The sequence below is a fragment of the Desmodus rotundus genome, chromosome 6 (assembly GCF_022682495.2).
Source record: "Desmodus rotundus isolate HL8 chromosome 6, HLdesRot8A.1, whole genome shotgun sequence".
In the NCBI taxonomy this organism is placed as follows: domain Eukaryota; kingdom Metazoa; phylum Chordata; class Mammalia; order Chiroptera; family Phyllostomidae; genus Desmodus; species Desmodus rotundus.
The window spans coordinates 136,358,029-136,385,278 of record NC_071392.1 but is presented as its reverse complement, the minus strand read 5'-3'; the positions used below and the strand labels follow the sequence as shown (position 1 = coordinate 136,385,278).

The window sequence follows — 27,250 nt, the reverse complement described above, 5'->3', positions numbered from 1 at the left end:
GGATGCTCAAAGAATTGATTGAGCTCAGTTGCAAAATAAAAGAAGAAGTGAAGGCTACACAAAGTGAAATAAAGCAAAATATACAGGGAACCAACAGTGAAGGGAAGAAAACCAGACTCAAATCAATCATCTGGAAGAAAAAGAAGAAACAAACATACAACCAGAATAGAATGAAGAAATAAGAATTCAAAAAAAAATGAGGATAGGCTTCAGAACTTCTGGGACAACTTTAAGCCTTCCAACAACCAAATTACAGGGGTGCCAGAAGGGTAAGAGGAAGAACAAGAAATTGAAAACTTATTTGAACAAATAATGAAGGAGAACTTCCCCAATCTTGCTGAGAAAATAGACTTCCAGGAAGTCCAGGAAGCTCAGAGAGTCCCAAAGAATTTGGACCCAAGGAGGAACACACCAAGGCACATTATAATTACATTACCCAAGATTAAAGATGAGGAGAGAATCTTAAAAGCAGCAAGAGGAAAAAAGAGGATTACCTACAAAGGAGTGCCTGTAAGACTATCAGCTGATTTCTCACAGGCAAGAAGGAGCTGGAAAGAAGTATTTGAACTCATGAAAGTCAAAGACCAGCATCCAAGATTACTCTGGCAAAGCTATCATTCAGAATGGAAGGGCAGATAATGTGCTTCCCAGATAAGGTCAAGTTAAAGGAGTTCATCATCACCAAGCCCTTATTATATGAAATGTTAAAGGGACTTATGTAAGAAATAGAAGATCAAAATTATGAACAATAAAATAACAACAAACTCATAACTTTCAACAACTGAACCTAAAAAACAAAACAAAACAAAACCTAAGCAAACAACTAGAACAGGAACAGAATCACAGAAATGAAGATCACATGGAAGGTTATCAATGGGGGGGGGTGGGAGAAATTGGCGGGGGAATGGTACAGGAAATAAGAAGCATAATTGATAGGCATATAATAGACAAGGGTAGGTTAAGAGTATAGGAAATTAGAGAAGCCAAAGAACTTATATGTACAACCCATAGACATGAACTAAGAGGGGTGGGGAATGCTGGAGGGAGGGTGGGTGTAGGGCAGAGGAGGGATAAAGGAAAGAAGAAAATTGGGACAATTGTAGTAGCATAATCAATAAAATATATTTAAAATTTTAAAAAATCAATAAGTTAACCAAAGAGAAAATGCCTGGCACACAGTAGGGACCTAATGTATATGTCAAATGAATGAAAAATCCATGTATACCTTTAGCCAACACAGACAGCAACAACTGAAGCAGTGAAGCTCCCAAAATTTGACCAGAGTGCCCTGAGCTTCCTTTAGGCTTATCAGTGCCCATCAATGTACCATCCTTAGCCCTTCTGCCTCACATCTGCTCCTCTCTTTCCCCACCTGACATGCCTTCTACTGACATAGAAGGAAATAACTCTTAATGAGCCATATTGGCAACGCCAATGTCTGAGTTTTAAGCCCTGGGATCCTTGTAGGGCCAGCATTGGGACAATCTTGTTTTACCTGCATCATTGGGGTGAGCGCCAAAGGCCCACTTGTGTCAATGTAGGGGTTTTCTTTGGGCAGCCTGGCTGAGGAAGACTAAATGAAATCATCCTGGCTTTTTCAACACTTAAGCAACTAGACTCTCCTTACCTCCAAATCATATTACATTGGAAAAAAACACAACAAAAAACCAAATGTCTGCTGAGGACCCACTGTGTGGAATGCATACATGGCTTGCAGGTGCAAAGATGTATAGAGAGCAGGGGGTTCAATAACACAAAATACAAAGCAACTGTATTTTTGTTTCTAAACACCTAAATTATTAACTAATGATTTTGGGTATATAATTTAGTTTCTCCTATTAGGTAGTAATTTTCTAGTAGATAAAGACTATTTCCATGTGTCATTTATAGATATTTCTGAAAAGCCTTCCCTCTTTTCCCTCCATTATACCCTTCAACCTCCGCTTTGGTTCCTGTCAGTTTGTTCTTAATTTCAATGTCTCTGGTTATATTTTGATTGCTTGTTTGTTTTGTTGATTAGATTCCACTTAAAGGTGAGATCATATGGTATTGATCTTTCACTGCCTGGCTTATTTCACTGAATGTTCACCAGATCCATCCATGATGTCAGAAAGGGTAGGAGCTCCTTCTTCTGTCTCTGTTTTGTATTCCATTGTGTAAATGTACCATAGTTTTTTGATCCACTCATTTACTGATGGACACTTAGGTTGATTCCAGCACTTGGCTATTAAATTGTGCTATTATGAACATTGGGGTGGATAGACTCTTTCAAATTAGTGTTTCAGGAGAGAGAAGATGGCAGCGAGATAGGTGGGAGCAGAGTCAACTTCCTTCTGCAGCTGGGTGAAACACCTACCCAATCTACTGAAAACAAAGTGAACAGCCAACAGTACCCCAGCGTTTATGAAGACAGGAAACCAAAGAGTAGAGAGGACACTGAAAAAACAGATGGTAAGGGGATTGCTTTGGGACAAAAAGGTCCCTGGGACCAGCAAATGGTCCAGGGCAACTGCAGGCCCAGGCCTGCACCTGCTGGCCCTGCCACAGGACTGCTGGGAGAGAGCCGAGCTAACGGCACCCTCCCCTGCCAAACAAGGCTTGAGCAACACTGTGAGAGACCTTTTTGCTTGAAGCCGCAGAGAGGGTAATAAGGACGAAGTGGTAAACCCACAGAGACTGTGGGCATGGGCTGGGGAGAGCTGAGAGTTGGGCTGAGTGGGACCCTGACCTGGACAGTCCCTGGTCTAGTTGGAGAGGTGGACTGTGTGAGAGGACAGGCCCTTCGTTGTACAGAGAGACCTGCAGGATTGAGAAGGATGATTTTTCCAAAAAGAAAAAGACTCTCGGGGGCACTTTCGGGAATTCCCCTGCAGCAACAGCTCCAGTCTCCTCTCCACCCAGCCACCCACCCATCCAGGGAGTGTGCGCATCGACTGGGGAGTGTGTGCATCGACTGGGGAGTGTGAGCAACCACCAGGGAGTGTCCGCACCTCATCTCGGAGAAAACTGAGAACATAGACACCAACTGGAGAGTGTGCACATCCACCGGGGATTGTGAGCAGCGACAGGGGACAGTCCACACCTCATCTAGGAGGGAACTGAGACCATGGGCACCAGGAAGAGTGCGAATCAAGGAAGGCTCCTCACTCACACCCATACAGCGGGGGGAGGCCTACAATAAAAAAAAGTAGGTAAAAATCAGGAATAGCAGGATACCTCCTGGAAGAGGAAACCCATAACAGATAAGAACAGAAAAAGGTGAAGGAGTGAGTGGAAGTCACACGAATTCAACCCAGGACCTATCTGAAAATACAAATATATAGTGAAGAAATTACTAAGAACAAACAACTGAACAAGAGCAAGAGAAAAGCCTCAAAACCTTGTACACATGGAAGAACCAGCCAAACTAAACATGCCCACACCTGCATATCAGAAAACAAGGGGTGGGAGACAGACTGACCCTCAGATAACCATGTGGAGGGAAATACCCACCAGAGAAAGACCCCAAAAGAACCAAAAACCAAAGGCATACACAGACCTAACATAAACCACAGCACAAGATCAGTAAGATTGGGAAATCAAAGAGACTGTACCACTGAATCTCACAGGTATTCTACCACAGAAGTTTACACCAAAAACCCAGGGGGTCAGAACAGAGCAATTTAAGAAACACAGGCTAACAAGAAGAGTCTCACAAACAATGGGAAGACAAAGAAACAATCCCCAAATGAAAGGAAAGGAGGAAGTCTCAGAAACAATGCTAAAGGAAGAAGAGGCAAGTCAACTATCAGATAATGAGTTCAAAGCAATGGTTATCAGGAAGCTCAAAGAGCTCACAGAGAATTACCAGAAACTACAGGGAAACTACAATGAACTCACTGCAAACTATATCAACGTGAAAAAGGAAATAGAAACTATCAACAAGGGCCAAGAGGAAATTAAGTATTCAATTTCTGAACTGAAGAAGACAGTAGAAGGAATGAAAACCAGCTCGATGAAGTAGAGGAACAGATCAGCGAGCTTGAAGACAAGGGAGAAAAAAATACCCAGAAAGAGCAAGAGAAGGAAAAGAGGCTCAGAAAGAATGAAGAGGAGTTAAGGGAAATGCAGGACAAAATGAAACATAATAATATCCATACACTAGGGATACCAGAAGGAGAAGAGAAAGAGCAAGGGCTAGAAAACCTGTTTGAAAAAATAATCATGGAAAATTTCCCTAATTTGATGAGAAAAAAGTCACACAAATCCAGGAATCACAGAAAGTCCTTTTCAAGAGGAACCCAAAGAAGCCCACTGCAAGACACATCATAATTAAAATGGGAAAATTCCAAGACAAAGAAAGTATCTTAAAGGCAGCAAGGGAGAAATAAGAAGTAATATACAAGGAAGCCCCAATAAGATTAGAAGCTGACTTCTCAATGGAAACGCTCCAAGCCAGAAGAGAATGGCAAAAAATATTCCAAGTAATGAGAACCAGAGGCCTGCAACAAAGGATACATTACCCAGCAAGGCTCTCAATCAAGATGGAAGGCCAAATAAAGAGTTTCCCAGACAAAAGAAGTCTAAAAGAATACACTTCCACCAAACCAGCTCTGCAAGAGATGCTAAAGGGACTGCTTTAAGGAAAGGAAGGAAAAGAGAAAGAGAGAGGAACACAGGAATGAAAAAATGGCAATGAATAACTACCCATCAATAATAACCTTAAACATAAATGGATTAAATGTCCAATGAAAACACAGAATAGCTGAATGGAACAGGACCCACACATATGCTGCCTACAAGAGACCCAACTCAGGAAAAAAGACCTACACAGGCTGAAAGTGAAGGGCTAGAAACAAATTTTCCAAGCAAATGGTAAAGAAAAAAAAAGTCAGGGTAGCAATACTCATATCAGACAAAATAGACGTCAAAAGAAGGGCCATAAAGAGAGACCCAGAATGTCACTTCATAATACTCAAAGGAAGAATCCACCAAGAAGACATAAACATTGTAAATATATATGCAGCCAACATAGGAGCACCCAAATACATAAAGAAAATCTTGGAGGACTTCAAGAAAGATATTGACAGCAACACAATTAGAGTAGGGGACTTTAACACCCCACTGTCAAAGATGGACAGATCTTCCAAACAAAATATCAACTAAGATACTGTGTCACTTAACAATAAGCTAGATGAAATGGACTTAACTGATATATATAGAGCCTTTCATCCCAAAGAAGCAAAATAAACATTCTTTTCAAGTGTACATGGAACATTTTCAAAGACAGACCACATGATAGGACATAAAGCAAGCCTCAACAAATTCAAGAAACTTGAAATCATATCAAGCATTTTCTCTGACCACAAGGGACTGAAACTAGAAACCAACCCCAAAGGAAAAAACCCAAAACACTCAAAATCAAAGATATTGAAGAGCATGCTATTAAACAATGAAAGGGTGAAGTGTGACATTAGGGAACAAATCAAAAAAAGTTTCTGGAAACAAAGAAAAATGAACTCACAACCCCAAACTGATGGGACACAGCAAAGGCAGTCCTGATAGGGAAGTTCATAGCAATACAAGCCTACCTTAAAAGGATAAAACATTTCAAACAAACAACCTAACCCTACGCCTACAAGAACTCGAGGAACAACAAAGACTGCCCAGAGCAAGCAGAAGGAAGGAAATAACCAAGATCAGAGCAGAGTTAAATGACATAGAGACTAAAAGCACAATTCTAAGGGTCAATAAATCCAAGAGCTGTTCTTTGAAAAGATAAAAAAAAGTCGACAAACTTTTAAGTAGGCTCATCAAGAAGAAAGAGAGAGGATTCAAATAGACACAATTAGAAATGAAAGAGGAGAGATTACAACTGATACCACAGAAATACAAAGGATTGTAAGAAGTTGCTACAAAGAACTGTATGCTAAGAAATTTGAAAACCTAGGTGAAATGGACACATTTCTAGAAAAATATAATCTTCCAAAACTGAATGAAGAAGAAGCAGAAAGCCTGAACAGACCAATAACAGCAGATGAAATTGAAGAGGTAATCAAAAAACTCCCAACACACAAAAGCCCTGGATCCGATGGTTTCACAGGAGAATTCTACAAAGCATTTAAGGAAGAGCTAACCCCTATCCTTCACAGACTAGTCAAAAAAAAAAAATCCAAAATGATGGAAGACTGCCAAACTCTTTTTATGAAGCCAGCATCATCCTAATCCCAAAACCAGATAAAGACATAACAAGGAAAGAAAACTTCAGGCCATATTGCTGATGAAGTTAGACGCTAAAATCCTCAACAAAATATTGGCAAACTGCATCCAGCAATACGTTAAAAAGATCAAACACCATGATCAAGTGTGATTCACCAAGGGATGCAAGGATGGTACAATATTTGCAAATCAATAAAAGTAATACATCATATAAACAAAATGAATGAAAAAAATCACATGATTACATCAATAGATGTGAAAAGAGCATTTGATAAGGTATAGCACTGATTTATCAGAAAAACACTTACCAAAGTGGGAATAGAGAGAGAATTCCTCAACATAATAAAGGTCCCTTTTTGAGGGCAGACTCAAAGATCTTGGGTAGCAATAGCAGAGGATTCACAAAAGTGAAGAAGTGTCCTGTGACTACCTCAGTTCTGTCTCCTCATGCTTTTTTCTTTCTTTTTTTCTTTCTTTCCCACCCCCCACCCCAACCTAACCCCCAACCCTCCCCACCTCCCTCCCGTTTCCATTCCCCACCCCCCATTATTGTCCATGTGTCCTTTGTAATTGTTCCTACAAACCCTTCACCCTTTTCCCTTGAAATTCCCTCCCCTCATCCTTCTGTTCACTGTTGGGCTTTTCTCAATTTCAGTGTCTTTGGTTATATTTTGTTTGCTTGTTTGTTTTGTTGATTAGGTTCTGTTAAAGGTGAGATCATATGGTATTTGTCTTTCACTGCCAGGCTTATTTTGCTTAGCATAATGCTTTCCAGTTCCATCGATGATGTTGCAAAGGGTACAAGCTCCTTCTTTCTTTCTGCTACATAGAATTTCATTGTATAAGTGTACCATAGTTTTTTGATCTATTAATTTAGTGATGGGCACTTAGGTTGCTTCCAGCATTTGGCTATTGTAAATTGTGCTGCTATGAACATTGGGGTGCATAGGTTCTTTTGGATTGGTGTTTCAGGGTTCTTAGGGTATAATCCCAGCAGCGGAATTGCTGGGTCAAAGGGCAGTTCCATTTTTAGTTTTGTGAGGAAATTCCATACTGTTTTCCACAGTGGTCTCACCAGTCTGCATTCCCACCAACAGTGCACTACAGTTCCCTTTTCTCCACAACGTCTCCAACACTTGTTATTTGTTGCTTTGGTTATGATGGCCATTCTGACTGGTGTGAGGTTGTATCTTATTGTGGTTTTAATTTGCATCTCTCTGATAGCTAGCGATGCTAAGCATCTTTTCATATGTCTCTGGAACCTCTGTGTGTCCTCCTTGGAGAAGTGTCTGTTCTAGAGCAAGGGACATAAAGGAAAGAAGAAACAAAAGGGGTCTCATGAAAATAAAAAGCTTCTGCATGGCTAAAGAAAACAGTATTAAAATAAAAAGAGAACCAACCGTATGGGAAAACATATTTGCCAATGATATCTCAGACAAGGGTTTAATTTCCAAAATATATAAAGAACTCACACGACTCCATTCTTAGAAGACAAACAACCCAATTAAAAAAATGGGCAAAGGACTTGTCTCCTCATTCTTTATTTGGGGGTTCTGAAATGGCAGCTTAATCTAACCCATTTTTTTCTAATGTAGAAAGAATAGCATTGGAATTAGAAGATAAGAGTCTGAAATCAGCATGTCTCAGATTGAAGAGCTGCCAGCAAAGCCAGCCTTGGACATCTCCCAAGCTTCAGTTTGTTCATGTGCAAAGTGGGACAGTAATAGAACCAGTGGCCTGTGTTGATGTGAGAATCAGATGACAGAATGTGCATTAAGGGCTTCGCACAGTGTAGATGCTCCATAAACATGTTTGCCTTCTCCTTTCTTCTTTTGGTAGAAAAAAAAGGCTCAGCCATCTTGGGTATTATTTTTAAGTGATGACTTCCATGTGCTCTCAGTCCCTAAAGGTTTTGCATTGTCACAAATTAATGAATAATAATTGGCCTTTCAACATATAATAAGCATCTCTAACAGTAGGAAGACTGTTAGAGTCTCTCCAGCCTGAACTTGACCCACTTCATTTCATAACTTAAAACTCAAATTTTATACTCCATAGAACTGCTTTACTACTTGTGCCTGCAATCTTTCTGAGTTTATTTGTATAAAAAAGAGAAGTGGTTTCTTGCTGTTGGTGTTCCTGTAAGCTGAAGTTTTAGATTCCAGCTGAGAACTGGATGATATAGTGGGCAAAAACCAGGGAGGAGGCCCTGGAGCTTTGGGGTACCAGGCCCAATTTATATGTTCTGTTGGTATCCTAGGAGGGAGACCTTTCTAGTCATACTGAGTACAGGATATTGAGTGATGAGCAGCCACTTCTGCATTCCTGCGAATCCCTCAGTGGGCCCCTGCGATCTCCCTCCATATGATACAAACCACAACTAACAGCTAACTTCATTATAACTAACAGCTCATTCTCTTAGGGTAGAACAAGGCAAATTATAATTTCTGAGGCCTTTCCATAAAAATTCTTGAATTTAGTTACAGAACCCAATCACATTAATACCACAATGTAGAAGGCAAACAGAAAAGTCCGTATGCTCTTCCAAAAATGTGTATCAGGTGAGCAAAGCTCTCTGGATCAGGAAAGCCTCCATTATAAATGCCAGAGGTAAACCTCTTCATGTAGAGTGATAAAGGGACAGACAAGAGACAGTTTGTCCAGTAAACAGGAACTCTGGCAACAAGGGCTCCTGCTCTTAACCAGGGCAATGGCTTTCTAAAACTGTTGTTTTCAATTTGCTATAAACCAAGTGAAGCTATAGAATTACCCAAGAAGTTAAAATCATTTTTGCTTTCATTTGTCTGAAATAGCACTGCCTTCTGAGAAGAGCTCCAGATCAGTATGTGCTGTGTGTTTTTGTTTCAGTCATAATATAAGCATGACTGTTTTCACTGTCCAATTAGATGATCTTAAAAAATTATGCCTAGTAGTTCAAATTTTGTCCTGTGGTCGAATGCTGTAGTATTGACACCCAACTTGTTGGTACTTTTCTATACTGTCACCCTAAATTGTCCTTCCCACAAACTTGGAGCTTAGCCATTTGCCATGCTTTGACCAATAAGAAAATAACATGTGTCACACAGGCAAAGACTTCCAAAGTCCTTGAATACTGGGACTCGCACCTCTTGCTGCTCTTGGAATCCCTACCATGGTTTCCTGTGATGAAGTGGCCTGCTAGATGATGACAGACATGTGGTCCAGTCACCTCTGTAACTGCAGCCAATGGCCAGCCAACATTCCCAAGTACTGCTTTCTACACAACCAGCAGCTAACAGAGAACAATGAGGGAACCCAGACAAGACCAGCCGAGCAACATCTGTTCAGCTGAGATTCACTCAAATTTTTCACCCTGATAATCATGACATAAGTCAGTAGTTATTGTTTTAAGCCATTAAGTTTTGGGTGATTTGTTATGCAGTAAAAGCTATTTATACCTGCCTCTTTATGATTTCATGGAATGGAAAAAAGAATAAGCCTTAGGACAGTCACTGCATATATGATGACACTTCTAACCAGTCATTAGTTTTTCCCTTTGCAGAATAAAGAGTGTCTCAGCTATCCCATAAGAAAGTTGCTATGAAAATACCTTTATTTTTAAAGAATTCCTAAAGGAGTTTTACAGAACTACTCAAGATGTAGTGCAGGAGCCCCATCCCCTTCTTTAGCTGCTCTCAGAGCATACTGGGTAGTCTATCATCATAACTCCTGCATTATGCTGAAACTTTATATATGTAAGCAGCATTTATAATTTTGCTTTCAGCAAAAGCCTCAGATCTTGGACAACAGTGGACACTTAACATAAGCTTTTGAATGAAAGCCAAAGCACTCTCCCAACTTTCTCAAAACCCTAGCATTGCCAGAACTCACATACTTCTCTTCTGCTTAACAGGTGTTATCAGATGGTATAAAGGTCTTCTTGGATAGACTCTCCCACTGCAGTAACTTCTCTGTGCTCCTTGTCAGTTGGTTTTCAGCTCCATTTATAGGGATTGTTACATTACTTTTATTTTTCCATTTCTGAATTTCTCTTTTGACTAAAAATTTCTCTCCAGTTGCTCCTGGTTTTCATTGTACTTCCAATCCTGGCTCATCTGGTCTCCTTGGCTCATCAATTCCTTATGATTTCACCTTCTACACAGTCTGGGGCCCCATGAGTGTGGGTCTGATTCTACTCCAAAGGTCCTCCTTTTTGCTTTCTGTAGCCTCCCCCAGAAAATCTAGCTCTTCTCTCCCTGCCACTCATGTCCTGGAGGAATATTTTCTACCTTCAAGGCAGTGAAATTACTTCCTCAAGCTTGGGCACCCATCTCCTAGTTGACAAAAGTATGGCTTTTGTTCAGACATGTACAGCTCACTCTTGCCCTCCCAATTGGGGAGCTGCATCAGAGAGGAAGGGATGAGCTGTACAACAGGAGGCTGTTGTGCATGTTACACATATCAATGTGCATGTTTCTAAAAATGTGATCCGAACACCCTTACCTGCTCTGCAGTCTACTAAAAGAGTGACTCCTGCAATAATTCAACTCAATTTCCCTTTAGGTTATTGATTCTACTACTTCCAGTAGATTTTATCTATACCAATGATATCTTTGTAGAAACTGCCATGACACACATATGGCAGTAAAGGAAACCACACACATGTGGCAGCAAAACTACTTCCCAAATTTTCACCTCACATGCATTTCTAGGCTTGTGTTGCCCACATGCCCCTCTCTCATCTTGCTCACTTTTGTCAATGATCCATCTTTCCTGTCAGTGTGGTATTAGCAGGAGTCCCTAAGTGATCTGTTAGTGCAAACAACTTTTAAATCCACTTGTAGCTGCACCCTGACAGCTAGTATCTTAGGTGATTTGTGGTCATAATCCCCCCTGAAGCCCTAACTGGCTCTTTGTCCTTTAGTTTCTCTCTACTCTTCTCATCTTCCACAAATAGTAAAGAGTTAAGGGGTACCAGGAATGCTTCACTTTCTCTTCATTTTATCACACTGGTTTTATTCTCTAATTTTTGCCAGGTACTTGTGAGTTCCCACCAAATTCCCACATCCCATTCCCAAAGGCTTATCACAAACACACCCTCTGACCTCCAGCTCCTGGAATTCCTCTTCCTCCACATCATAGGACAGGGTGTGGATTTTGATGTCATCAGCTGAGAGGTCAATGAACTTTCCATCAGGGTACTCCAGCCTCTCTTTGGTAGGGGACTGATTCTCTATGAACGTGGTCTCACAACAGTCAGCAGCCACACCATCTCCCCAGGAGCGCAGCACACCCTCAGAGTAGAGGATGATGTTGGGATGGTAGTGGGACTCCACTGACTGCTGAAGGGTGTTGGGGTCCAGAAGGTGCTGGCCTGGCTCATTCCTGCTGCTATCCAGGGTGGCCACTGCTGCACTGCCTACCACCCGACAGTTCTGGTACTGGGGTGCTGGGTAAACAGACACCAGGCCATCTCTACTCTCAGCCATGAAGTTTCTGGTGTGAATTAAACCATTCCGCTTGCCAGCATTGTTGATTTTACTGTGCACCAGCACACTCTTCTGTTCAATTAAGCCATCCATGGTGCTCTTCTTGCCCAACTGGGTGTCAGGCTGTGGCTGTAAGGCTGGATGTCAGGGTCACACTTGCTTCATGCCACACTTGGAATCCATGCCACCTGTAGGAGAAGAAAACAGAGATAAAACAAGAAAAATCACACCTGAAAAACAGCCAGCCACCCAGTCCCTTGTTGTTTCAGGTGTACTAGTCAGCCAATATGCATCATTGTTAGGAGAGTGAGATGATATTCCAGCCCTATCTAATCTGCCAATTTTTAAAAAAAGCTCTATCAGAGAAGTCAGCCAAAGAAAGCCAAAACTGATTATTTGCATCTTTATAAAGTCTTTGTTTCCAATAAAGGAGACTGCAGGAATTGGAACCACTTCAGCTCTATGGAAACATATCATGGCCAGCAGAAATCCGGAAACTCAGGCAAACCCAATCACCTTAGCATTAGACCAGTCTATAGGGAAACTTAGGCTGTAAAATACAGATGGACTCTTCCAGGTCCAGGGCTACTCATTCAAGAAAACAAACAAACCAACAAACAAAAACCCCAAAGAAGAAAGGGTTTAGAATGTCCCACAGATTTAAAAGATTTATAACAAGAAGACTCATTTGTATATGAATAAAATTCTCAGTTGAGAAACATGCACATGTACATTCTAATATAAGTATTAGAAGTAGCTCAACACACATGCTTACTGGCCTTCCATCACAGTCCCAGAATCAGACTAGAAGTTTCCTTGTCTTAATGATGCTCAACTTTTAGAGATACATGTAAATATTAAGGATACAATAAAGAAGTCCTCTGAATTCTTTCTCCTTAGACTGTGTTTCTTTGTAGGATTTCAAAAGAAAGAAAAGAAAGGAGGAAAGAAAAAGAAAGAGACAGGAAGGAAGGAAGGAAGGAAGGAAAGAATGAAGGAAGAAACGAAAGAAAGAAAGAAAGAAAGAAAGAAAGAAAGAAAGAAAGAAAGAAAGAAAGAAAGAAAGAAAGAAAGAGAGAAAGAGAGAAAGAGAGAAAGAGGGGGAGAGGAAAGATGGCAGCGAGACAGGTGGGAGTGGAGTCAACTTCCCCCTGCACATGGGTGAAACACCTACCCTATCTATTGAGGAACAAAACAAACAGCCAACAGTACCCCAGCATTTATGAAGATCGGAGACCAAAAAGTATTGAGGACACTGAAAAAACAGACGGTAAGGGGATTGCTTCTGGACAAAAAGGTCCCTGGGACCAGTGAGGGGACCAAGGCGACTGCAGCCCCAGGCCCGTGCCTGCGGGGCCTGCCACAGGACTCCTGGGAGACAGCTGGGTTAACAGCTCACTCCCCTGCCAAACAAGGTTTGAGCAGCACCAAGAGAGACCTGGTTGCTTGAAGCAGCAGGGAGGGGAATAAGGATGAAGTGGTAAACCCACGGAGACTGTGGGCACCAGCAGGGGAGAGTTGAGAATTGGGCCACATCAGGCCCTGACCTGGACAGTCCCTAGTCTAGCTGGAGAGGTGGGCTGTGTGAGGGGACAGGCCCTTCCTTGTATGGAGCATCAGCATTTTTCTCAAAAAGAAAAAGATCCTCAGGGGCAGTTTGGGGAACTCCCCCATAGCAACAGCTCCAGTCTCCTCTCCACCCACCTGCCCAGTGCTCCTGTGGGGATGTGGGGGGTATCGAACCCAAATTTGAAGCACCACGGGAGAGTGCACACCTCTGGGGGGGGGGGGCGCTGAGACCACAGGCACCAACTGGGGAGTGTGAACACCTTGGAGGGACCTGAGATCACAGGCACTGACCGGGGAGTGTGCAAATCTGAGAGACCTGAGACTACTGGCACCAGGAGAGTGCGAATCAGTGAAGGCCCCGTGCACACACCCATATTCTGGAGGACAGTGAGTGCCTGAACCTGTGGGTACGGGGGTCCTCTGGAGAGCTGGGCTGGAGGCTGCTTGAGTGCTGGTTGGGATGAAAAGAGCTGGAATAAGCCCCCTGAGTCTGCTGCAGCCAGGAAGACCAGCAAAACTGGCTTGGCCAGTTTGAAGCCAGAAGACTTTTTTTTTTTTAAGTAATTCTTTATTATTAACTTTTTATTAGTTTTTCTTCCTAACATCTTCTTCCTCTCTTTCCTTCTTTCTTGTTCTACTCCTTCTTTTTCTCCCTATACATCTCTTCTTCCTGCCATCTTTTTTTTTTAATCCCCACAAGTAAGACAATAAAACCTGGAACTGTGAAAAGACCAAAATTGGACCCAAAGAAGGGGCCTCCCAACAGTTGAGACAGTGAAACAAATTTCACTTTGCTACTCCAGAGAACTTGCAAGTTATTGTATATTTGTATTATTATTATTTTTTCATTATTCTTACGTCACTCATTTTATTAGTATTTTTGTATCTCTCTTCTTTCTGTTTAGTCTTCTTCACTTGACTGGCTAATTTGCATTGTTTGACTGGTTTCCACTTGTTCTTTCTTTCATAGTGTATTGTTAATTAACTGTCTTTCACTTCACTTGTGTTCCATTAGCACACTACTCTGGGACCTATACTCCCTATTCTAGTTATCCAGACAACGTAGATTCTGTCATATGATTGTTGCTCCATTACTATTGTAAATAATAGCTGTTCCATACATCTCCAAATACTACACAGAACCTATCCCAGATCTCAGACCACTTCACTCTTTCCTGAACTTTATTACTGTGTGGTTAAATTTATTCTCTCACACATCACAACTATTTTCTACTCTTTACTCTCACTTTACCTCATAATCTGACCTCCCAGAAGCTCACAGCTTTCTAGATGCAACTCACAAACCTCCCTGCCCCCCACAACAAAGTCTTATCTTCTTTCCACCCCTTCTAAAAAGTGGCTAGGGGGGTGAATTATATTAACACTATATATATCCAAAGGATCTCCTATCTCTTCTCTAAGGGCTGGTACTTTAAATATCATATATACACTATTGCTCTCTTAAGCCATTTCGCCTTCCCCTACAACCTACCATAAAAAAGAACAGGTAGAAGTCATGAACACCAGGATACCTCATGGAACAGAAAACCCACCGCAAAAGAACCACCAATAGCTAAAAACAGAAGAAAGTGAAGGAGTGAGTGGAAGTCACACGAATTCAACCCAGGACCTATCTGGAAATACGACTAAATAGTGAAGAAATTACTCAGAACAAACAACAAGAGCAAGAGAAAAGCCTCAAAACCTTGTACACATGGAAGAACCAGCTCCAACAAAACCCGCACACTCCTGAACAACAAAAAACAAGACATGGGGGATATACTGATCCTCAGATAACCAGCTGGTGGCAAAGACCCACCAAAGAAAGACACAATAAAAACCAGAAACAAACGACGTACACAGACCCAACATAAACCACAGCACAAGATCAGTAAGATCAGGAGATCAAGGACACTGTACCACTGAATCTCACAGGTATTCTACCACAGAAGTTTACACCAAAAACCCAGGGGGTCAGAACAGAGCAATTTAAGAAACACAGGCTAACAAGAAGAGTCTCACAAACAATGGGAAGACAAAGAAACAATCCCCAAATGAAAGGAAAGGAGGAAGTCTCAGAAACAATGCTAAAGGAAGAAGAGGCAAGTCAACTATCAGATAATGAGTTCAAAGCAATGGTTATCAGGAAGCTCAAAGAGCTCACAGAGAATTACCAGAAACTACAGGGAAACTACAATGAACTCACTGCAAACTATATCAACGTGAAAAAGGAAATAGAAACTATCAACAAGGGCCAAGAGGAAATTAAGTATTCAATTTCTGAACTGAAGAAGACAGTAGAAGGAATGAAAACCAGCTCGATGAAGCAGAGGATCAGATCAGCGAGCTTGAGGACAAGGGAGAAAAAAAACACCCAGAAAGAGCAAGAAAAGGAAAAGAGGCTCAGAAAGAATGAAGAGGAGTTAAGGGAAATGCAGGACAAAATGAAACATAATAATATCCATACACTAGGGATACCAGAAGGAGAAGAGGAAGAGCAAGGGCTAGAAAACCTGTTTGAAAAAATAATCATGGAAAATTTCCCTAATTTGATGAGAAAAAAGTCACACAAATCCAGGAATCACAGAAAGTCCTTTTCAAGAGGAACCCAAAGAGGCCCACTGCAAGACACATAAAAATTAAAATGGCAAAATTCCAAGACGAAGAAAGAATCTTAAAGGCAGCAAGGGAGAAACAAGAAGTAACATACAAGGAAGCCCCAATAAGATTAGGAGCTGACTTCTCAATGGAAACGCTCCAAGCCAGAGGAGAATGCCAAAAAATATTCCAAGTAATGAGAACCAGAGGCCTGCAACAAAGGCTACATTACCCAGCAAGGCTCTCAATCAAGATGGAAGGCAAAATAAAGAGTTTCCCAGACAAAAGAAGTCTAAAAGAAAACACCTCCACCAAACCAGCTCTGCAAGAGATGCTAAAGGGACTGCTTTAAGGAAAGGAAGGAAAAGAGAAAGAGAGAGGAATAGAGGAATGAAAAATGGCAATGAATAACTAACCATCAATAATAACCTTAAATGAAAATGGACTAAATGCTCCAATCAAAAGACATAGAAGAGCTGAATGGATAAGAACACATGACCCACACATATGCTGCCTAGATGTATATGAGACCTACCTCAGGAAAGAAGACCCACACAGACTGAAAGTGAAGGGCTGGAAGCAAATTTCCCAAGCATACGGACAGGAAAAAAAAGCAGGGGTAGCAATACTCATATCAGACAAAATAGACTTCAAAAGAAGGGCCATAAATAAAGACCCAGAATGTCACTTCATAACACTCAAAGGAAGAATCCACGAAGAAGACATAAACATTGTAAATATATATATATGCACCCAACATAGGAGCAACCAAATACATGAAGAAAATCTTGGAGGACTTCAAAAAAGATATTGACAAACACAATTATAGTAGAAATGGACTTAACTGATATATATGGAGCCTTTATTCCAAAGAAGCAAAATACATATTCTTTTCAAATTGAAATTATATCAAGCATTTTCTCTGACCACAAGGGACTGAAACTAAAAACAAGTCTAAAGGAATAAAACCCCCAATACTCAAACGTATGGAGATTGATTTGCATGCTACTAAACAATGAATGGGTAAAGAATGAGATTAGGGAAAAAATGGAAAAGTTTCTGGAAACAAACGAAAATGAACTCACAACAATCCAAAACCTATGGGACACAGCAAAGGAAGTCTTGACAGGGAAGTTCATAGCGATACAGGCCTACCTAAAAAGAATAAAATATTTCAAATAAACAGCCTAACTCTACACCTACAAGAACTCGAGGAACAACAACAAAGACAACCCTGAGCAAATACAAGGAAGGAAATAACAAAGATCAGAGCAGAATTAAATGACATAGAGACTAAAAGCACCATTGTAAGTGTCAATGAATCCAGGAGCTGGTTCTTTGAAAAGATAAACAAAAATCGAGAAGCCTTTAAGTAGGCTCATCAAGAAAAAAAGAGAGAGGACACAAATAAACACAATCAGAAATGAAAGAGGAGAGACTACAACTGATTCCACCAAAATACAAAGGATTGTAAGAATTTACTATGAAGAACAATATGCCAAGAAATGTGGAAACCTAGATGAAATGGACAAATTTCTAGAAAAATGTAACCTTCCACAACTCAGTGAAGAAGAAGCTGAAGCCTGAACAGGCTGATAACATCTGATGAAACTGAAACAGTAATCAAAAAGCTTCTGACACACAAAAGCCCTAGAGGAGATGGTTTCACAGTAAACTTTTACAAAGCATTTAAGGATGAGCTAACCCCCAACCTTCTCATATTATTCCAAAAAATTCAAGAAGATGGAAGACTCCCAAACTCGTTTTATGAAGCCAGCATCATCCTAAATCCAAAACCAGATAAAAACATTACAAAGAAAGGAAACTTCAGGCCAATATCACTGATGAACATACATGCTAAAATCCTGAACAAAACACTGGCAAAACACAACCAGCAGTACATTAAAAAGAGCATACACCATGATCAAGTGGGATTCATCCCAGGGATGCAAGGATGGTACAATATTTGCAAATCAATAAACATAATACACCACATAAACAAAAACAAAGAAAAAAAACACATAATCATGTCAATAGATGTGGAAAAAGCATTTGATAAGGTACACAACACATTTATGATAAAAACACTCAGAAAAGTGGGAATAGAGGGAGCATTCTTCAACATAATAATGGTTATATCTGAGAGACCTTTAGCCAACATCATACTCAATGGTCAAAAATTTAGTGCTTTCCCACTAAGATCAGGAACAAGACAAGGATGCCCTCTCTCACCACTCCTATTCAACATAGTATTGGAAGTCCTAGCCACAGCAATCAGACAAGAAAAAGAAATAAAAGGCATCCAAACTGGAAAGGAGGAAAGAAAACTGTCACTGTTTGCAGATGACATGATAGTGTACATGGAAAATCCTATAGACTCCACCAAAAAACTACTCAACCTAATAAATGAATTTGGCAAAACCGCTAGATACAAAGTCAATACTCAGAAATCAAAGGCATTCCTGTACACCAACAATGAAACAACAGAAAGAGAAATGAGGAAAAAAATCTCATTTGATATAGCAACAACAACAAAAAAAGTACCTAGGAATCAACTTAACCAAGGAGGTAAAAGACCTGTATTCAGAAAACTACACACTGAAGAAATAAATTAAGGAAGACACAAATAGTTGGAAGCATGTACCATGCTCATGGATCGGAAGAATTAACATCATCAAAATGGCCATACTACCCAAAGCGATTTATAGATTCAACGCAATCCCTAGTAACGTACCCATGACATGTTTTACAGATACACAAAAAATATTTCAGCAATTTGTATGGAACCATAAACGACCCCAAATACTGCAGCAATTTTGAGAAAGAAGAACAAAGCAGGAGGGATCACAATACCTGATATCAAACTGTATTACAAGGCCACTGTAATCAAAACAGCCTGGTACTGGCATAAAAACAGGCCCATAGACCAATGGAACAGAACAGAGAGCCCAGAAATAAACCCAAGTCTCTTATGGTCAATTAATATTTGACAAAGGAGGCAGGAGCATAAAATGGAGTAAAAATAGTTTCTTCAACAAATGATGTTGGGAGATCTGGACAGCTACGTGCAAAAAAATGAAACTCGATCACCAACTTGCGCCATACACAAAAATAAATTCAAGATGGGTAAAAGACTTAAATATAAGTCGTTACACCATAAAAGTCCTAGAGGAAAACATTAGCAGGAAGATCTCAGATATTCCTGCAACATCCTCACAGACACGTCCCCTAAAGCAAGGGACATAAAGGAAAGAATAAACAAATGGGACCTCATCAAAATAAAAAGCTTCTGCATGGCTAAAGAACACAGCATTAAAATATAAAGAGAACCAACAGTATGGGAAAACATATTTGTCAATGATACCTCAGACAAGGGCCTGATCTCCAAAATATATAAAAAAACTCACACGACTCCACTCCAGGAAGACAAACAACCCAATTAAAAAATAGGCAAAGGACTTGAACAGACTCTTCTCCCAGGAAGACACACAGAGGGCCCAGAGACATATGAAAAGATGCTCAGCATTACTAGCAATAAAAAAGATGCAAATTAAAACCACAATGAAGTACCATCTCACACCAGTCAGAGTGGGCAACATAAACAAATCAACAAACAAATGTTGGAGAGGATGCAGAGAAAAGGGAACCTTCGTACATGGTTGGTGGGAATGCAGATTTGTGCAGACACTATGGAAAACAGTATGGAATTTCCTCAGAAAACTAAAAGTGGAACTGCCTTTTGACTCAGCATTTCTGCTGCTTGGATTATACCCTAAGAACCCTGAAACACCAATCCAAAAGGACCTATGCACCCCAATGTTCATAGCAGCACAATTTATAATAGCCAAGTACTGGAAGCAACCTAAGTGCCTATCAGCAAATGAGTGGATCCAAAAGCTATGGTACATTTACACAATGGAATTGTATGCAGCAGAGTGAAAGAAGGAGCTTATCCCCTTTGCAATAGCATGGATGGAACTGGAGAGCATGATGCTAATTGAAATAAGCCAGATGGTGAGGGACAAATACTATATGATCTCACCTTTAACTGGAACATAATCAACAAAAGAAAAAAGCAAACAAAATATAACCAGAGACATCGAATTTAAGAACAATCTATCAATAACCAGAGTGGAGTGGGGAGGGGACATTTGGGAGAGGGGTTTATGGGAACTATTATAAAGAACACATGGACAAAACCAAAGGGGAGGTTGGAGGCAGGGAGTGAGGTGGTTTTGGGTGGGGTGGGGTGGAGTGGTGGGGAAAAAAATGCAAAGCAGTGTAACCGAACATCAATAAAAAAAAAAATAAAACCATAAAAATAAAAGAAGGAGAGAAAGAAAGGAATGAAAGGAACAAAAGGAAGGAAGGAAGGAAGGATGAAAGGATGAAAGGAAGGAAAGAAAAGAAAGAAAGAAAGAAAGAAAGAAAGAAAGAAAGAAAGAAAGAAAGAAAGAAAGAAAGAAAGAAAGAAAGAAAAGAAGGAAAGAAGGAAAGAAGGAAGGAAAGAAAAGAAAGAAAAGAAAGAAAGAAAAGAGGAAAGAAAGAAAGAAAGAAAGAAAGAAAGAAAGAAAGAAAGAAAGAAAGAAAGAAAGAAAGAAAGAAAGAAAAAGAAAGAAAGAAGAAAAGAAAAAAAAGAAAGAAAGAAAGAAAGAGAGAGAGAGAGAGAGAGAGGGAGAGAGGGAGAGAGGGAGAGAGGGAGAGAGGGAGAGAGGGAGAGAGAGAGAGAGAGAGAGAGAGAGAGAGAGAGAGAAAGAAAGAAAGAAAGAAAGAAAGAAAGAAAGAAAGAAAGAAAGAAAGAAAGAAAGAAAGAAAAAGAAAGCCTGGATTGGCTGGTGTAGCTCAGTGGATTGAGTGTGGGCCTGCAAACCAAAGAGTTGCTTCTTTGATTCTGAGTCAGTGCACACGCCTAAGTTGTGCGCCATGTCCCCACTGTTGGGGGCGGGTGACAGAAAACCATACATTGACGTTTCTCTCCCTCTCTTTTGCCTTCCCTTCTCCTCTCTCTAAAAGTAAGTAAATAGACTTCCGCCCAAGGTAGAGGCGTAGGTAGACACACAGTGCCTCCTCGCACAATCAAAAGAAGGGCAACAATAATTTAAAAATAAAAAACAACCAGAACTGAGGGAAAATTGAACTGTATGGAAATCCAACAACCAAGGACATAAGGAGAAACATTCATCCAGACTGGTAGGAGGGGTGGAGTAGGGCAGCTGGGTGGAGAGGACTTATGGCAAGGCAGAGGCTGGTGGACCCAGCAAGGTGGCGGATTGTGGAGCTGGGTGGGCAAAGCTGCCTCTTGCCAGCTAGGCAGCAGCGGGTGGACCAGGAGACATACTGCCCAACCCAGAGTTCCAGTGTGGGGAAATAAACCCTCAAACCACTGATCGAAAACACCTGTGGGGGTTGAGGCAGCAGTGGGAGAAACTCCCAGCCTCACAGGAGAGGTTGTTGGAGAGACCTATAGGGGCCTAGAATGTACCCAAACCCACCCACTCAGGAAGCAGCGCCAGAAGGTCCCAATTTGATTGTGGGTGGCAGGGGGAGTGACTGAAAACCAGCAGAGAGTGGAGCAAGCACCCTTGCTCCCTATCGGACCCCTCCCTGACATACAGCGTTACCCCACCCTGGTGATTACCTAAGGCTCCGCCCCTTTATGTAACAGGTGCACACAAAAAAATGGCCCAAACGAGAGACCAGATCAAACCACCAGAAGAAACACAACTGAGCAACGAAGAGAGAGCCAACCTATCAGATGCACAGTTCAAAACACTGTTAATCAGGAGGCTCACACAACTGGTTGAATTTGGTCACAAATTAGAGGAAAAAATGAAGGCTATGCTAAGAGAAACAAAGGAAAATGTACAGGGAACCAATAGTGATGGGAAGGAAACTGGAACTCAAATCAATGGTGTGGACCAGAAGGAAGAAAGAAACATCCAACCAGAAAAGAATGAAGCAACAAGAATTCAAAAAAATGAGGAGAGGCTTAGGAACCTCCAGGACATCTTTAAACATTCCAACATCTGAATTATTGAAAACTTATTTGAACAAATAATGAAGGAGAACTTCCCTAATCTGGCAAAGGAAAGAGACTTTGAGGAAGTCCAGGAAGCTCAGAGTCCCGAAGAAGCTGGTCCCAAGGAGGAATACACCAAGGCACAACATCATTACATTACCCAAGATTAAACAGGAGAGAGTCTTAGAAGCAGCAAGAGAAAAGGACACAGTTACCTACAGAGGAGTTCCCATAAGACTGTCAGCTTATTTCTCCAAAGAGACCTTACAGGCAAGAAGGGGCTGGAAAGAAGTGTTCAAAGTCATGAAAGGCAAGGACCTACATCCAAGATTGCTCTATCCAGCAAAGCTTTCATTTAGAATGGAAGGGCAGATAAAGTCAAGTTATCAGATAAGGTCAAGTTAAAGGAGTTCATCAACACCAAGCCCTTATTAAATGAAATGTTAAAGGGATTTTTCTAAGAAAAAGAAGATCAAAAATGTGAACAGTAAAAATGACAGCAAACTCAGTTATTAACAACCACACCTAAAACAAAAACAAGAGCAAACTAAGCAAACAAGTAGAACAGGAACAGAACCACAGAAATGGAGATCAAATGAAGGGTTATCAACAGGGGAGTGGGAGGGGGAGAGAGGGGGGAAAGGTACAGAGAATAAGTAGCATAAACGGTAGGTAGAAAATAGATGGGGGAGGGTAAGAATAGTATAGGAAATGTAGAAGCCAAAGTACTTACATGTATGACCCATGGACATGAACTATAGGGGGGAAATGTGGGCAGGAGGGGGTGTGCATGATAGAGTGGAGTGAAGGGGGTGGGGAAATGGGACAAGTGTAATAGCATAATTAATAAAATATATTAAAAATTAAGTAAATAAAATCTTTTTAGGAAAAGGAAGGAAGGAAGGAAGGAAGGAAGGAAGGAAGGAAGGAAGGAAGGAAGTGAGGCTACAATAAAAAAGTCCTCCAAATTGTTTCTCCTTAGATTGTGTTTCTTTCAAGGGTTTCAATGAAAGAAAAGAAAAGAAGAGAAAAGAAAACAAGAGAAAAAGGGAGAGAGAGAGAGAGAGAGAGAGAGAGAGAGAGAACGGTTGATTTAAGATTGTTGTAACTAAAGAATGAATTTCCTCAACCTGTTAATGTTTGCAAGTTAACTATTATTAGGGAAAATATTCTGTCTTGGGGACTTTGAGGGCTCTGGCTTTCTATGAGATTTAAGCATTTTCTTTATAACTGTTTTATTTGGTTCTAATTATAGGAATCTAATTCAAACTGACTAAGGGAGGAGAGAGAGAGAGAGGACACCTTGATGATTAATTGGAAAATAACATTGTAATAGAGTTGACCAATGACTAGTCAAACTATAGTATATGCACTAAGAGATTTGTCACTATTATTGTTACCCTGTATCAAATTTAAAAGAGGTCAAAGTATATTGCAACCTCTGCTATGTGGCACAAAGAAGTATTTATCTCTGAAGTCACATTCACAGTCCGAGCACTTAAAACCATTAATTAAAATATTTTAGCAAGTTCTTTTGAGTGCCTGTAACTCGCAAGGCACACCATATGTTCAAGCATCACCTCATGTGCTTGATCATCTTCCAAGCTAGCATAATATACTTATTGATGTATTTCTGGTCCAAACAGTCCACTTCTCTAATCTTCCTCCTTTACAAAGAAGCAAGTGGGTTGATCTTAATATTGGCCCCCTCATCCTGTGTGTGATCTGCTGAATGTAGTATCAAGACTAGAAAATATTCTTGAAGACCAGTTTGTTTTCAGACTTAGCTCCTTCTGCCAAGATCTTCCCATATCTATCTTACAAAACGATACTTGGTTCAAATTCTGACTCCTCACTGGAGTTGGTTGCTGTTGCCTAGCCAGAGTAACCTCTTCTTTTTTTGATGTGTTCACAGCAGCCATACTGTTTCTCTTATATTTCCTGTTGCATTCTTCTCTGCCAACATGACAGCTACTAATACTAGCATCCTTCACCAGCTCTTGCTCCTGCTCAGAGCTCCTTAAAACCAAAGAACCAGCATTAATTTTCCCCTTCTTGTGCCTAGTATGCAGCAGGCACTCGAACATTTGTTGAAATAAATAGTATCAAGTGTTATGTAATACGAATAATTTCTCCTTTAGCTGTACAAGCCCCAAATGTGGAAAAAAAATATCTTGAAGCAGGCACAACTTATATCTCTACAGTTTGCCACCCAAAGTGCCAGCTGAGAACTGGCAGTATCTGTATCAACCAGAAGCTTGTTAGAATTACAGAATCTTGAGCACTGCCTGGAACTAGTGAATGAGAGTACCCATTTTAACATCATCACAGTGATTGTTCTCCACATTGAAGTTGAAGGGCATCATTCCATTATATAGAGAGCAAGCTTTGGCCTATTGTACAAGTTGGGTCAAATTTAAAATTGATTATTTACTATATTTTTAAAGTATTCAAATAAATATATCAAGCAGTTTATCCATTTAAATAACTTTTAAAATTTATTTTAAAAATTATTTTATTGTTGCTCAATTACAGTTATCTGCATTTACCCCCCACCACTCCCACTACCCCAGCCAAACACACCTCCCTCCCTTGCTTCCACCACCCTCCTTGGTTTTCTCCATTTGTCCTTTATAGTTTGTTCCTGAAAACCCTTCCCCCCATTGCCTACTGTCATCTCCCCTCTGGTTACTCTCAGATTATTCTTAATTTCAATGTCTCTGTTTATACTTTGTTTGCTTTTATTCTTGTGTTGATTGGGTTCCAGTTAAGGGCAAGATCATATGGTATTTGTCCCTCACTGCCTGGCTTATTTCACTTAGCATAATGCTCTCCAGTTTCATCCATGTTGTTGCAAAGTGTAGGAGCTCCTTCCTTCTCTCTGGTGCATAGTATCCCATTGTGTAAATGTCCCACGGTTTTTTAAAAAATATTTTATTGTTGTTCGATTACAGTTGTCTGCATTTTCTCCCCACCCCTCTACCCCAAACCCATCAAATCCACCTCCTTTCCCTGCTTCCACCCTCTCCCTTAGTTTTATCTACGTGTCCTTTATAGTAGTTCCTGAAAACCCCTCTCCCCACTGTCCTTTCCCCACTCCCCTCTGGCTATTGTTAGATTGTTCTTAACTTCAATGTCTCTGGTTATATTTTGTTTGCTTTTTTCTTATGTTGATTATGTTCCAGTTAAAAGTAAGATCATATGGTATTTGTCCCTCACCACCTGGCTTATTTCACTTAGCATAATGCTCTCCAGTTCCATCCATGCTGCTGCAAAGTGTAAAAGTTCCTTCTTTCTCTCTGTTACGTAGAAAGCGGGGAGCCTTGTGTTGTTCCTGATCTTAGTGGGAAAGCTTGTAGTTTTTGCTCATTGAGTCTGATGTTGGCTGTAGGTCTCTCATATATGGCCTTTATTATGTTGAAGAATGCTTTCTCTCTTCCTAAGTGATGTTAACAACACTTTGCTAAGCGTTGTTATCATAAATGGGTACCGTATCAAATGCTTTTTCCACATCTATTGATATAATCATGTGATTTTTGTCTTTCATTTTGTTTATGTGATGTATTACTTTTATTGATTTGTGAATATTGTACCATCCCTGCATCCCTGGGATGCATCACACTTGATCATGGTGAATGATCTTTTTAATGTATTGCTGGATGTGGTTTGCCAATACTTGTTGAGGATTTTAGCGTCTATGTTCATCAGCAATATTGGCCTGAGGGTTCTTTCTTTGTTATATCTTTATCTAGTTTTTAAGTTAGGATGATGTTGGCTACATAAAAAGGGTTTGGGAGTCTTCCATCTTCTTGGCTTTTTTGGAATAATCTGTGAAGTATAGGGGTTAGCTCATCCTTAAATGTTTTGTAAAATTCTGTGAAACCGTCTGGTCCAAGGCTTTTGTGTGTTGGGAGTTTTTTGATTACTGCTTCAATTTCATCAGCTGTTATTGGTCTCTTCAGACTTTTTGCTTCTTCTTCATTGAGTTTTGGAAGGTTATATTTTTCTAGAAATTTGTCCATTTCACCTAGGCTTTCAAGTTTCTTGGCATATTGTCCTTCATTGTAATTTCTTACAATCCTTTGTATTTCTGTGGTATCAGTTGTAATCAGTCCTCTTTCATTTCTGATTGTGTTTATTTGGGTCCTCTCTTTTCCTTGATGAACGTGCTTAAAGGCTTGTCGATTTTGTTTATCTTTTCAAAGAACCAGCTCTTGGATTTATTGATCCTTAGCATTGCTCTTTTAGTCTCTATGTTGTTTAATTCTACTCTGATCTTTGTTATTTCCTTTCTTCTACTTTCTCTGGGATGTCCTTTTTGTTGTTACTTGAGATCTTGTAGGTGTAGGGTTAGGCTGTTTATTTGAATTGTTTCTCTCTTTTTTTTGTAGGCCTGTGTCACTATGAATTTCCTTCTTAGGACTGTGTTCACTTTCTCCCATAAGTTTTGGTATGTTGTGAGTTCATTTTCATTTGTTTCCAGAAAGTTTTTGATTTCTTCCCTAATCTTGTTCTTGACCCATTCATTGTTTAATAGCATGCTATTAGTCTCCATGATTTTGAGTGTTTTGGGTTTTTTCCTTTGGGGGTGGTTTCTAGTTTCAGTCCCTTGTGGCCAGAGAAAATGCTTGATATGATTTCACTTTTCTTCAATTTGTTGAGGCTTGCTTTGTGTCCTATCATGTGGTCTATCTTTGAAAATATTCCATGTACACTTGAAAAGAATGTGTATTTTGCTTCTTTGGGATGCAAAGCTCTATATATATCAGTTAAGTCCATTTCCTCTAGGGTGTTGTTAAGTGACACTATATCCTTGTTGATATTTTGTTTGGAAGACCTGTCCATTTTTGATAGTGGGGTGTTAAAGTCCCCTACTCTAATTGTGTTGCTGTCAATATCTTTCTTGAAGTCCTCCAAGAATTTCTTTATGTATTTGAGTGCTCCTATGTTGGGTGCATATATATTTACAATATTTATGTCTTCTTGGTGGATTCTTCCTTTGAGTATTATGAAGTGATCTTCTGGGTCTCTCTTTATGGCCCTTCTTTGGAAGTCTATTTTGTCTGATATGAGTATTGCTACCCCTGCTTTTTTTTTTTCCTGTCCGTTTGCTTGGAAAATTTGTTTCCAGCCCTTCACTTTCAGTCTGTGTAGGTCTTTTGTCCTGAGATGGGTCTCTTGTAGGCAGCATATGTGTGGGTCATGTTTTCTTATCCATTCAGCTATTCTATGTCTTTTGATTGGAGCATTTAATCCATTTACATTTAAGGTTATTATCGATAGGTAGTTATTCATTGCCATTTTTTCCTACCTCTGTTCCTCTCTCTTTCTCTTTTCCTTCCTTTCCTTAAAGCAGTCCTTTTAGCATCTCTTGCAGAGCTGGTTTGGTGGAAGTGTA

The 27,250-nt window shown here is 40.2% G+C and overlaps 1 protein-coding gene across 2 annotated transcripts in view; it reads right to left on the bottom strand.

The window, feature by feature from the left end:
• Positions 1-27,250, bottom strand: part of SYNDIG1 (synapse differentiation inducing 1) — a 117,609-nt gene that overhangs the window by 46,596 nt on the left and 43,763 nt on the right. For both annotated transcript variants that reach the window (XM_024577116.3, XM_053927440.1), the window contains exon 2: positions 11,283-11,854. In XM_024577116.3, coding sequence (XP_024432884.2) covers positions 11,283-11,759 — 477 coding nt within the window. In that variant the 5' untranslated portion in view covers positions 11,760-11,854. The remainder of the gene's footprint in view (positions 1-11,282; positions 11,855-27,250) is intronic.